Raw genomic sequence first — 13156 nt, forward strand, 5'->3', positions numbered from 1 at the left:
TGTCAACCCCTTCAACCCTCATCACATTTGTCAGAGAAAATGGGAATTAACTGACAGTATGGCACCTTGAAAATACATGATGGCTCAAACATGCACGAATCACTCTAAAACAACTTCAGGAGGGTAAATGAGAAGGGGAAACAACTATAGCATGGTTAAACGCTCTGAAAAGACAATTTTGCGTAATAGGTCTGCTTTAAAGGAGTGACAATTAGATGGTTTGAATAAAAATAAAAAAGGCTGAATGAAAAATCCATGGGTATCAACTGGAACAATAACGATGATTATTAACCTTAATTGCATCAGTTGAGCGTGAGAAAATCTGCAGCTTAAATCGGACACTTTTCACATTCCTATATCTATAATCTGGAGTATATTAGCAGTCATTTCCCTATGCACATTTGAAGTAAAACGCAGTGTTGCTCTGGCCGATCCTCTGCTCGCGGCTGCAAACAGCTGTCACATGGTTCGTCATGTTCGTCTCTTGGCTCTGGTCCCTCTCCTCTCTCGCAAATGAGCAGCTAAATGAGCCTCTGCCGTGTGGCCTTCCACCCGCATGTGTTTATTAAAATGCACTTCTTAGCCCTCTCTGCTTTGATTGAAAACACACATGTGGTCATTATTGGAGTGGAAATCTGACCATTACTTGTAGCTGACCTGTGGATGCCCATTTACCGATAAACAAGAGAAGTACACAGTGTTATGGCACCCCAAAAAGCATTTCAAATTATAGATTTGGGGAAACTAAATTGAGTTAGCTTCTCTTTCTGTCTGTGTTCCTTCTATAATTTGAGACAGAAGGCTTTGGTTTGCCCATCGCGCTACAATTCTTACGTTTCAATGAATGTGCAGCTGATATTGAGAAGAGCTTTCACAAAATATATTTGGAAATGAATTAATAACGAGATCTCAACCCAACTTTGTGTCTTCGTAACGTGATTTTTAAGCCACTGTGCTGCTTGTGTGCGCGTCGTCATTATCGTAACCACAAAACATCACCACGGCAACAGCCAATAAAACCGACGCATCAGAGGTAGATGGAGTGACGGACACAAAATTAAACTGCAGCATTGTCATCCATATTATCCATAAAAATTTGTCCTTAGCAAATAATGACACCCAGTCCATAAAACAGAGCTATTAATCCAGTTTGAAGTGTTCTTTAAAAGTAAGAAAGGCGAGAGTACGGGGTGAAGCTGCTGCTGAATACCGATAGTGACTCTTCCGGTGTCATTTCTCGCCAGCCCTCTGTGCATTAAAGGCATTTATCTGAACTACTGCGCCACATTTCACAAATAATAGCACAAAGTGAGTTGTTTTACTGTAGACAGGAAACAGCTGATGGAGGTGCGCTAGCTTTGTTAGCTCATTTATTTATTTTAAGCTTGTGGTGCGTGGTCTCTTCGCTGCAGCCTGTGTGGTCAGAATTTTAAAATCTCATACAATTCTTCTCCTGTCTGTGTATTTTTTGTCGCATGTTTTTTATAAATCATTTAAGACTGCAAAGTGGTGTAGTGTGTGTGGCGGGCTTAGCTTAAAGGCTCTATAATATGTTGTCTGGGCAATGTTGCAACATAAAGAGACTTATTGGAAATATGTTCAAACCTTATAAAAGTTTGTGCAAAATTTAAATTACATTATACTATAGTGCTAGTACAAAAATTTCCAGATGACTTAATTAAAACTTTTACCTTTATCCTGGACAAATGAGGGATTACACTGACCAAAAGGATGTCAGACTGGAAGAAACGTGGTTGGCCATAGACTTTCCCAGTCCTTCTGAGAGTATCATTTTAGGATAACAACTGCAGGATTAGTCCAGTGATAAAATGCCAAACCAACAATGAACCACCCAGAGTAAATCAGACTGAATCATTAAAGACGTGGCAGCCAATCAGGAATCAGAGCTTCCCACACATCGATTACATATAAAATATAACATGACGCTAGAGTAGATAGGTCAGTCAGAGAACACTGGCTGCATGGTTCCTTGTCTCTCACGCATTTTGGCTTTGTTACACTCCGTTGAACAATCCTTTGAATGTGCAGCTGCTGGTGGGACATTAGACATGCTTAAATAGGCTACGAGGGGGATCTGGACGTGCAGGGTTAATCTCATCATAAAACACATGCGCTGGGAACAGGGTAAAAGCCGTTGTTTATTTTGCAGGTAGAAATGTGACTTGGAAGGGCTTTTTTCATTTACAACACCTTTCACTGTGGTAAGTGTTGATAAAATAAGACGGTAACACTCAGCAAAAATCATGTAAAGGTGCAAATGAACAAGGACTAGCAGCTTCCTCCTTCCAACTTCCTATTCATCACATTTTTATATAGCGCTTTTCCACCTTCAAGAGCGGGATTTGAACCGCCAACCTTCGGATCAGTGGATAAACACTCTACCAGCTGATCTACTGTCACCAAAAACTAACCAGGAATGGATTGAACATGGACATTTATTGATTTATTTTAGTTTTTTAATCACAGTGGTTTCAAAATCGAATATCAAGGCGTTTCCTTTGCATCGTAGTTGAGCTTGAAAGACTAAAATGATAAAAATGACACGCGCAAAAGTCTCAAGTTTTAATCTAGATATAAATTAGACCCCCGTGGTACTGCACACTCTAATACACGGCTTTGACAGTTCCATAAAAGGACAGTACGTGAAGACATACGTTGAAGAATTCTGAAATAGATGGAAAGAAACAGCTCTCAACAGGTCGGGGAAGAGTTTTCACACACAATATATTAACAAGGTTTTCAGCTGGGGAGTCAGGTGCTAAAAAAGTAGAGGAAGAAGAAATATGAAAGTGTTTTTGTGCAATAAACAGTCTCTTGGGTGTATCAATATGCTGTTAGGTTGTATACGGAACAAAGAGCTAATTAGCAACGTTTTTCTTGTATTCTGGTTTAGGAGTACCTATGGGGGATAATTTAAAGGTGATGTACCTGATTTTTACTGTCTTAAAAATATGAAAACACAATTAGTTCATTTTAAATGGTTTGTCGAAAGTTACTGCAGTTCAGACTATCCTAACTATTCACCATAATGAGTTTATAAGTGCAACTATCAGAAGCCAGAGAGTTTTACCATCAAGATTAATACTATGTGACTTATCATTCAGTATATGTTTGATGGATTAATTCTTTTTGGGGTCATGGGTACTTTTTCTTAGTACTAGTCTGGAAAATGTTGTTATTTTTCCAGTTCTACGATGAGATTTGAGCTGTGGGGGGTTGAATAAATAACTTCTAAGACTCATTACACATGCAAAATAACTAAAGCGTTTCATTCTGCTGTTTATTTATTGCCGTTTGTGTTTTTTTTAATCATATCGTACATTTAGCATATTTTATGGGGGATAATTTAACTTTAGAGTTGTTGTGGCAGTGGCATAAATTAGTTTCAATGTTTTCGTTTATCATCTATATTTTCTTCAACAATATATCATACTTAAATATTTGTTATCTTGACAGGCATAGTTAGGATTATTGTCATAGTAATCCTAACAACAACTAGAATGCTAACCACGCACGTTCATTATCACTTAATAGTCAGATGTAGACAGCACACAGCTGACTTATTTTGACCTCAAGAGCTGCTTATACTATATATCTGCGGTGAGGTTGGACAAATTTTAATCAAAGACATGGAAAAAAGTGAGTATGGGGCTTTTAATTTGGCATATTTCAAATTTACAGACACTTAAATGGAAGAAAGCTGCAAGACACTGACAGAAATGGTTTTATTTTATTGTAATTTAATGCAGTACCTCATTTAAAGGTGCGTAAAATTGACTCTTGTCCATGTTATAATGCTGTTACCGCCTCCAAAACAGACCTGGAGTTGTGTTTTGTTTCATTCACACATGTTTGAGTAACACTTTAGCATTAGTCTGTCTACATCCCCAAAGCTCAAAATGCTCTGGTCCACCTTGTGATGTCATGAAGCGATAGTTTACAAGTTAACAGCTACTTTTTACCTTTAGTTCAGAGATTTAGAGATTTGCAATTCCAGGACTTAAATTTTCCAAATGATTCCAGTGAACTTGTGTGGAGCCTTTTCTGTTTGAGAGAATGCAGGGTTTGTGCGTTAAACATATGAATGAGACAAAACACAACTCTAGGTCTGTATAACAGATCACAAAATAGTGTAATATGGGCTCTTTAAGCTACAATAGCCTGCCAGCATGTCTTCATTTAACTGCAGGCAGACTTGAGGGGAAAAAGTCAGTTATCTTCTCCGTAGACAACAAATTATGCTCACTGTAGTGCAAGAGTCTACTCAGAATGGTAAAATGTTTTTGATAAATCCTAACACAAGTGAAGTTGATGTGTCTTACCTGGATTTTTATTGACATCTCTCCACAGTGGCCTCATCATTATTCCTCTCTGGCGCTTCTGCCTCTTAGAAACCGTCATGTAATTTAGCCAGCGCTCAGTTCCCAGGGAGTAAACAAGCACCACAGCTGTAGAAATCAATAAACTGACGAAGGTTAGCACATGTAACTTCCTGCTATAGAGAGACACGCAGTTCAAGTCTTATAATGTAAAGAGATTGGCCATGACAGTTTGACCTGTACCTTCTTGTGTAATGGGTGTATGTTTTTCAATGCCTTTTTTCATCATTTTAAACCAAGCTCTGTGACAGCAAAGACATATGTTTTTGTTTTTTCATTTGAGTTAAATTTCCTATATGACACAAAATGGACTCTTCTGAGCTTTAAGTCATGTCATAATGTTGTTCCCTCTGCAAAAACTTACCTGGAGTTGTGTTTTGTCTCATTCACACTTGTTTGAATAATCCTGCATTATTAGTCTGTCTTCATCTCCAAAGTTCAAAATGCTGTGTTCCACCTTGTGATGTCATGAAGTGGTAGTTTTCAAGTTAACAGTTAATCTTTTACCTTTTGTTCAATAGAGATTGACAATTCCAGGGCTGAACTCATCCAAATGATTCTAGTGAAACTGTATAAAGTTTAAAAACACAATGGAGCACTTCCTGTATTACCTCATGATATCACAAGGTGGAACAGTGTGTTTTCTGTTTGAGAGAAGAACTAAATATGCCTTGTTTCTGTGTTAAACATGTGTGAATAAGACAAAACACAACTCCAGCTGTTTGTGATGAGGAAATAAGATTAAAATAGATAAGAAAATAATGTAATATGGGCCCTTTAAGAGTTATTTGTCAGTGTGGGACGAGTTAAAGATCAGACATTAAAGGTTCACTGTGTAAGTTTTCCAGTGGTTGCAGCATCAAGATGTTGTTGCTCTGCCTGGAATATTCCACAGTGTTTGTTGTCACCTGCTTGAAGGTCTCCAGGGAGATTGCTAAGTGTAATGCCAGTCTGTGGAACATTCAGTGGTAGAAGAAGTATTCAATTTTGTTACTTAAGTAAAAGCACAGATACCGCAGAGTAAGTACCTGTTTAAAATTGTATTTAAAGGGTAAAAGGTAAAAGTATTTTGCATAGATTTTCAGGTATGATTTTTCAGGTAAAGATTTTGATAACGATTTGGGCTGAATTTTGTTAAACAGAAACAATTAATCTTTTTTTCCAAGCTGTTTTCATTTGCATATTTTTGTTTGCTCAAACTGCGACTGTGTTAAAAATAAACTCTCAGCCTTTGCAGTGTCAAACAGTAGTAATAAATACATTTCAATCCTGTTCAAAACTGTAGCGAAGTAGAAAATACAGATACCTTCCCTCAAATGTAGTAAAGTAAAAGTAAAAAGGATCCACTTTAAAGTCTAGAAGCAAGTATAGACATGCATATATGACACAAAATACAGCTTCTGCTATGTTTTATGATGAAATAACAGTTTGAAATGTGTTCAAGAAAGTTCAAAAAGTACTTTTATTATTGTGTCTTATGGTTGACTATATGTGTTCATATTCTGCTTTCTCAATGGCAGGCAGCTATCAAAAACAGCACTTTAAGCACATTTTGTGTTTACAGCGATTCTACACTTTTTCCTCTCATCTTTGCTATTTCTACCAACACAGATGATGAAAATGTATCACTACACCAAGCTATAGCATACTTGTGTGTGTTGCAAAGCTGTGCAGTTGAAAAGGTGCCGTTCTCATAAAAGATTAATCGTAGTGTTGTGGCCCTAAGGCAGTGCCGGCAACTCAGCATTCATAAGTGTAGCTAAATGGATCGATACTGCCGGGACTTTAGAGGTAACCTATGGCTACCCCTACCTTCAGAAAGAAAGCTCGGATAAAGGTTAGCTTTTTAATCGAAGCATTCCCACAGTCATAATAAAGAAACAGCGCTGTTTAATCATTGCTACTGTGCACTGGAAATAGAGAAATGCAATCTACAGTACAGCACACAGCAAGACAAACTACTTCTACTAAAATGCATTGGCCCTATCTCGCACTTCATTTCAGGAGCATTCAAAACTAATAAACAGCATTGCATTCACAATTAAGAGTAGGAAACTAAGTTCACACTTCACTAAGTTTTAAAAATAAAAATGCTATTTAAAGATGCCAAACAAAATGCTACCAAAATGACACTATGTGAGCTTAAACAAGTCTGTCCAATAAACTGTCGCCGTTTTATATAAGACACCAACCAGACAATAACAAAACAAACTATTCTTTGAAAATAAAGTAAAAACTTATAATTTGCATTTTTTGACAATAGTCTATACAACAGCAATTAACAGAAAATGTGGCACAGCTGAGATTGAACGAACTTTAGTTTTAGTTTTAACTGAGGTGACTTCAATGTGCCATGTTATTAACATTATAAACTCACTTTTTCATTGTGGAGCTCCGCCTCCCCGCGTGCCGCTGAGCTGCAGGTTCATGCGAGTGTTTCCAAACATTTTTAAACGCCAGTATTAGTGTGTTTGAAAACTACTCCAAGGCACAAGTATTACTACTTTATTATGAATAAAATTGTATTAAAAGTTTGTCTATGTTCTAAATATACTTGGTAAATACTGCCCACCTCTAAAGACAGTAGTGTTATTGTCAAATGCTTCAAATGTGTCCCCCATCCTCAACATGAAAAACCAAGTAGCTTATATGGGCATTTATATTCTGTGTCAAAATGGAAACGCTGACCTCCACTGACCCCAGGTGACCCCAGAGTGACCTCCAATGACCTCGTTGAAGTTATCATAAAATTGGTTAATGAGAACTTGTTTGAAATTTTCATTCAGAAGCAGTATTAAGGTGTAATTGGTTGCAAATAGAATCTGAGAAAAGAGTTTTTGATCCCAAGCCCATTGTAGTGTCTCTGCACTCAGTTCACACCCAGAGAAGAACACATCCTGCTCATAACCCCAGCACTCGAATCAACACTGTGTTGGTGTATTGTTCAAAAGTTCAAAAAAATATAAAAGCGATTCTTTAGCACACAATAGTTCGAGCCAGGAACGCAAAAACTAACTCTCAGCAAAATAAAATAGCTCAAAAGCTCAGTTATTTATTTATTTAGCACAATAAGAAAACTTCATCAGTTGCTTCCATAGCAGCTCTGTGTAACCCAGTCAAAGAGAATACAAAGATTTTTTTGTTAGAGGCATGTGATAATACCAGAATTACTAAAATAATCCTAACATTTGGATAGCTTTCTTTGATAGTTATGTATGCAATATTTTTATATATTTATAATAATTGGAAGTTATATATTTTAGGGGAGCAATCAACAGTGCAATCTCTATAGTAGGGCCGCACAATTACTTGTTATCGAGTCACAAAAGCTGCAATTAAATGGTAGAATGTAAATGGTAAATGGTCATATTTTTATATAGCACTTTTGAACCGTCTCACACTCTGACGACTTCAGCCTCAGAGTGTGAGATGGTTCATGTGGCTCTAACATGTGGGAGATGTTCTTTGGTGCTGGTCCATGGAGAGACTTGTCACAAGCAGAGCTGCTTTAAAGTCTATTCTCTGAGCCACAGGAGCCAGAGACCTGAGCACAGGACACATGTGTGAAGTACTTCCTGGTTCTAGTCTGGACCCAAGCAGCAGTGTTCTGGATGTACTGCAGCTGTGTTAAGGCTCATTTGGAGAGGCCAGTGAGCAGGACATTACAGTACTCTAACCTACTGGAGAGAAAGCTGCAGATGTTATTGATTTGATGTGGCTGTTAAAGATTTCGAGCCTAATTTGAAGGTTTTAGAGAGAGAGAGTCCTAGATGAACCAGAATTGACAAATCATGAGTTAACCAATGATCGAAAGTTTTCTCCACAGCGTTTAGTCTGGGTGTAATCTTACTATTTTTGGCATCAGAAATGTTTTTGGATATTGTCAGGCCAAGAAATTTCACTTCCTCTTTAACAGGGATTTTTCAATAGTATTTATATCACAGATTAAATTTCACATTTTGAAAGATTTAATATCAAACCAGATATCTTGGAAAAATGATAATCTTCTCAATCACAAGGGGCACTATATTTTAGTTTTTAACAATTACCACAAGAATTATCAAGAATTGATGAATAAAAGACATTGGGGCTAGGGATGCACCAATCCAACTTTTTCAGTCCCGATCACTACTCTTAATCTGGAGATATCCAATATTTACCGATATATTTACAGAGACCTGGGACAGAAAATGGGACTTAGTTACTTTAAACATAAGAGATCCAATTGTGTAACAGTTCATTTATCCTTCAAATAACTACAAAACAGCTAAAAGTCCAAATGTGTTGGGTCCAAATCTGCCTGTAAATAGACTCAATACATCCAGTTAAAGCCCCAGGATTTTGGCTGAGCCGATATCATGGGACAATATCCACTCCCCGTTTTCACTGTCATCGTCATACGCACCCACTGCTCTGTACTTACTTCGTTCTTCAGTTTAATTTTCTTAATCAATGATACACGTAGGATTTGGCAGCATTGCACAGTCATTTTGGTACAGATGAAAATCTGTTTCTCTCTAGTGTGATCTGCAGCTATCAATCAGAGCGTGTTTTGCTGTGATGACATTTATGGCGTCATCTCACATTGGGCACCATAGTTTTCTAACGTGGAAATCAACGGACTTGTTTCTTTTATTAAGTCACTTTAGTGCAAATTATAACATAATATAATATAATCTATGACACCATGGGTGTCATAGATTATAACTATATAACAGACACAAGCACAATAAGTTTTCTTCTTTAAGTTTTCTTCATCATCAAGTATTGGGCTAATCATCATCACTTGAATGAGAGGCAAAACATCATTTAGACACTTCTGAGATTATGAGGGTATGTATATATCAGAAACCATTGTCTTTATTGAATTGCAGAGAACAGGACCTGCGTATTTATCATGTTTATTGAACTGGAGTGCCACAGCAGAAGGACACATTACACTGAACCAGGAAAACGCACATGACAAATTTGAAAAATCGGAACATTTAGCAGTGGTATACAAAGCTATCAACGCCACCGCAATCTTATTATTATAATGATGATGTATCTGTTGAAGTACAGTTTTTCAGTTTGTCAAGTATCTTAAATATGCTATTGTGAAGATGAATGTATGTTTTATATACTGCAATACAAGTGGGTGAGATTTTTGACACTTCACAGGCCTGCCATCAGTTTAATTTCAATAAAAAAGTTATCTGCTGCTATCACATAAAAATAGGTTATTGTTTACATATGTCCTCACAACATAAAATGTAGGATACTTTACCTCAATCTGCCTACGTCAACCAATCACTGTTCAAATCATTGTCAAACTCATATATATATTGTTAAAATGCTGATTTTTGTTGTAGTGATGCAAGTTGTAGAGTCTAGTTAGAAATCAAAAACATCAGGAAGAAGCTTTAAAACTCCCACATTCATCAGTAAAAGTTTTAAAGTGCTAGTGCAAACTGATATTGGCTGTTCAGAGCTGGATGCCCCAAGGCTCGAAAGTGTTCTCCCTCTTCTGGGCCTGCAGGCTGGGAGCTGGAGCCTATGTCCAGAGGGTAGCCACTCAAATTCTGTAGGCAAAATATGAGAATTACCGTGTAACCAATATGGAAAACTGGCTCTTGTGCCCCATTTGGGAGTAGGACATCATTGCCTTTTAGAATCTGAAAACCATCAATCACCAACCATTGTTTAAAGGGCCCATATTTCTCCATGTTCTGATGTTTGTTATAATATTGTTTCCTCATCAAAAACATACCTGGAGTTGTGTTTTGCTCCATTCACACATGTGTAACAGACACACCTCCAGGTATGTTTTTGATGAGGTAACAACATTCAACATTTAAAGCCCATTTGGCATAATATAGGACATTTAAACTTTTCTCACAAAATTGTGCTTTTCTACTCTTCTGCTTTTCTCTCTTTCTTCCCCAGAGGCCAAATGCATAAGGCCAGTAAAAATAAGACAGATGGAGGTTTCATTTTTTGTTGTGACGGGAGATCTATAGGGTCTGGTTAGTAATATAAATCACACGCTCAACATTTATGAATTTTCCTTTTGAATATTTTTTTCAATCAATTAAATAAGTTCATCGTAGTAGCTTTAAAAACACTGACATATATCGGTAAAAGCACACACAATAGAAAATCAACAGTAATAGATAAATACATTATAAAGTCCTAAACTGGTAAAGGCATCATTGCAGTTCAGAGTTTTTAAGAGCTGTGTGGCCTTAAATATGAGGGAAAACAGGGAAACTGGCTCGTGTCCCACATTTGGGTGTAAATCATCGTAGGACCTGCAACCCATCAAGACCTAGTGTGATACCACCTATAGTTGAAACCAGAAGTTTACATACACTATATAAAAAGACATATACACTTTTTTTTCTCATTGTCTGGAAAATCAGACTAAACTTTTTCCTGTTTTAGGCCAATTAGGATTATCAAAATTATTTCTATTTGCTAAATGCCGGAAAAATGAGAGAAGGATTTTTTTAGACAATTTTTCATTGCTTTCTTCAAAGTCACAAGTTTACATACAATAAGATTATTACGCCTTTAAACAATTTGGGAAAACCCAGATGAGGATGTCATGTCTTTGGAAGCTTCTGATCTGGTTTATTGATGGGTTCTGTGTCCCAGAGATGAATGTGTTTTGTGCAGATCAACCCAAGAACAAAAGCAAAAGACCTTGTGAAGATGGTGACTGAAGCTGGTGAGAGTGTGTCATTATCCACAGTGAAACAAGTAGTGTAATGATATGGGCTGAAAGGACACTCTGCCAAGAAGAAACTATTACTCCAAAAGAAACATAAAAACGCCAGATTACAGTTTGCAAATACACAGGGACAAAGATCGACATTTTTGGAGACATGTCTTGTGATCTGATGAGACTAAAATTGAACTGTTAATGCCGTAGTGCTATAATGAGCATCGTTATGTTTGGAGGAAAAAGGGGGAAACTTGCAAGCCTGAGAACACCATGCCAAGTGTGAAATACGGGGGTGGGAGCATCATGCTGTGGGGTTGTTTTGCTGCAGGAGGGACTGGTGCACTTCACAAAATAGATGACATCATGAGGAAAGAACATCATATGGAAATACTGAAGCTAGGCTTTAAATACTGAAGCTTGGCTTTCTGAAGACATCAGTTAGGAAGTTAAAGCCTAGGCGTAAATGCCTGCGTAATCCCTCAGTTGTCCACGTCTGATACATAGCAGAAGATTTTGTCCAGATGGCAGATTTAAATTTCATCTTTTGCTTAGGCACAAATGGGTCTTCCAAATGGACAATGAGCCAAACCATACTGCCAATCTGATTACAAAGTGGCTTAAGGATAACAAAGTCAATTTTTTGTAGTGGCCATCACAAAGCTCCGATCTCAATCCTATTGAAAATGTACGGGCAGACCTGAAAAGGCCTGTGCGAACAAGGCAGCCTGCAAACTTAGCTCAGTTACACCAGTTCTGTCAGGAGGAAAGGGCCAAAACTATTGTGATATATATATATCGAAAACGTTTGAACAAAATCACACCGTTCAAAGGCAAATACTAATGAAATGTATGCAAACTTTGTTTCTGCAGAAAATAATGAACAAATGTCTAAAAACCTCTCTTTTTCTCATTATTCTGGCATTTAGCAAATAAGAAATAGTTTTGGTAATCTTAATTGACCTAAAACAGGAAACATTTAGTCTGATTTCATGCCAGACAGAGAGAAAAAAAAGCATATGTGTCTTTTTATATAGTGTATGTAAACTTCTGCTTTCAACTGTATAAGTTATTCATCACATTTGGGTTGTGTCTCTCATTTAAATTCAAACTTTTGTTGTTTAGTCATATTATCCTTCTCACTGACTCTCTCTTCTCGTTCTCTCTCTCTTCCCCAGAGGCCTAATGCCGAGAACACTCGACAGCCAGATCACATTAGAGAAAACTCCCAGCTACTTCGTCACCAGGGAAGCTCCGAGGAGAATCTCCAGCATGTCCCACCAGACCAAACTCATTGTCGTGGTCAGAAACCCCGTCACCAGAGCCATCTCGGACTACACCCAGACTCTGTCCAAAAAACCCAACCTCCCCACGTTCGAAGAGCTAGCCTTCAAAAACAGGAGCTTGGGAATTGTCGACACAACCTGGAATGCCATACGAATCGGGATGTACATTATCCATTTGGAAAACTGGCTGCAGTATTTCCGTCCCTCCCAGATGCACTTTGTGAGTGGGGAACGACTAATCACAGATCCGGCCGGAGAAATGGGGCGCGTCCAGGACTTTTTGGGACTGAAAAGGATCATTTCGGATAAACATTTCTATTTTAATCGTACCAAAGGATTCCCGTGTCTTAAGAAGCCGGAGAGTAGTAGCCAGCCGAGGTGTCTGGGAAAATCTAAGGGCAGGACTCATGTTCAGATAGACCAGGAAGTAATCGATCAATTGCAAGACTTCTATAGACCGTTTAATATAAAGTTTTATGAGACCGTGGGACAAGATTTCAAATGGGATTAAAGGCCATACACAGACAACCACCTGGACCTTAGCAAGAGTATAAAGTAACTTTCTAGATTATATGAAAACAAATATGTAATATAACACGAGAGAGATATATGTGGAGAATAAAGATATATTGAACTGGCCATTCTGAATATTAAGTGCCATTTCATTAATTAAACTTCTATTTGTGTTTTAACAACCAACGTGTGAATGTAAGTGCTGTAGACAAGACTATTTGAGTAAACAGTTGCCAAATAGTTATGTCAAATTT

At 37.6% G+C, this 13156-nt stretch overlaps 1 protein-coding gene across 1 annotated transcript in view; it reads left to right on the forward strand.

The window, feature by feature from the left end:
- The window catches only part of hs3st2 (heparan sulfate (glucosamine) 3-O-sulfotransferase 2), a 32810-nt gene extending 19910 nt beyond the window's left edge, over positions 1 to 12900 (forward strand). Inside the window, exon 2 of the mRNA XM_033971211.2 lies at positions 12282 to 12900. Within this exon, the coding sequence (XP_033827102.1) occupies positions 12282 to 12900 (619 nt within the window). The remainder of the gene's footprint in view (positions 1 to 12281) is intronic.
- Positions 12901 to 13156: the final 256 nt, after the last annotated feature.

The sequence above is a fragment of the Periophthalmus magnuspinnatus genome, chromosome 8 (genome assembly GCF_009829125.3).
Source record: "Periophthalmus magnuspinnatus isolate fPerMag1 chromosome 8, fPerMag1.2.pri, whole genome shotgun sequence".
Lineage (NCBI taxonomy): Eukaryota > Metazoa > Chordata > Actinopteri > Gobiiformes > Gobiidae > Periophthalmus > Periophthalmus magnuspinnatus.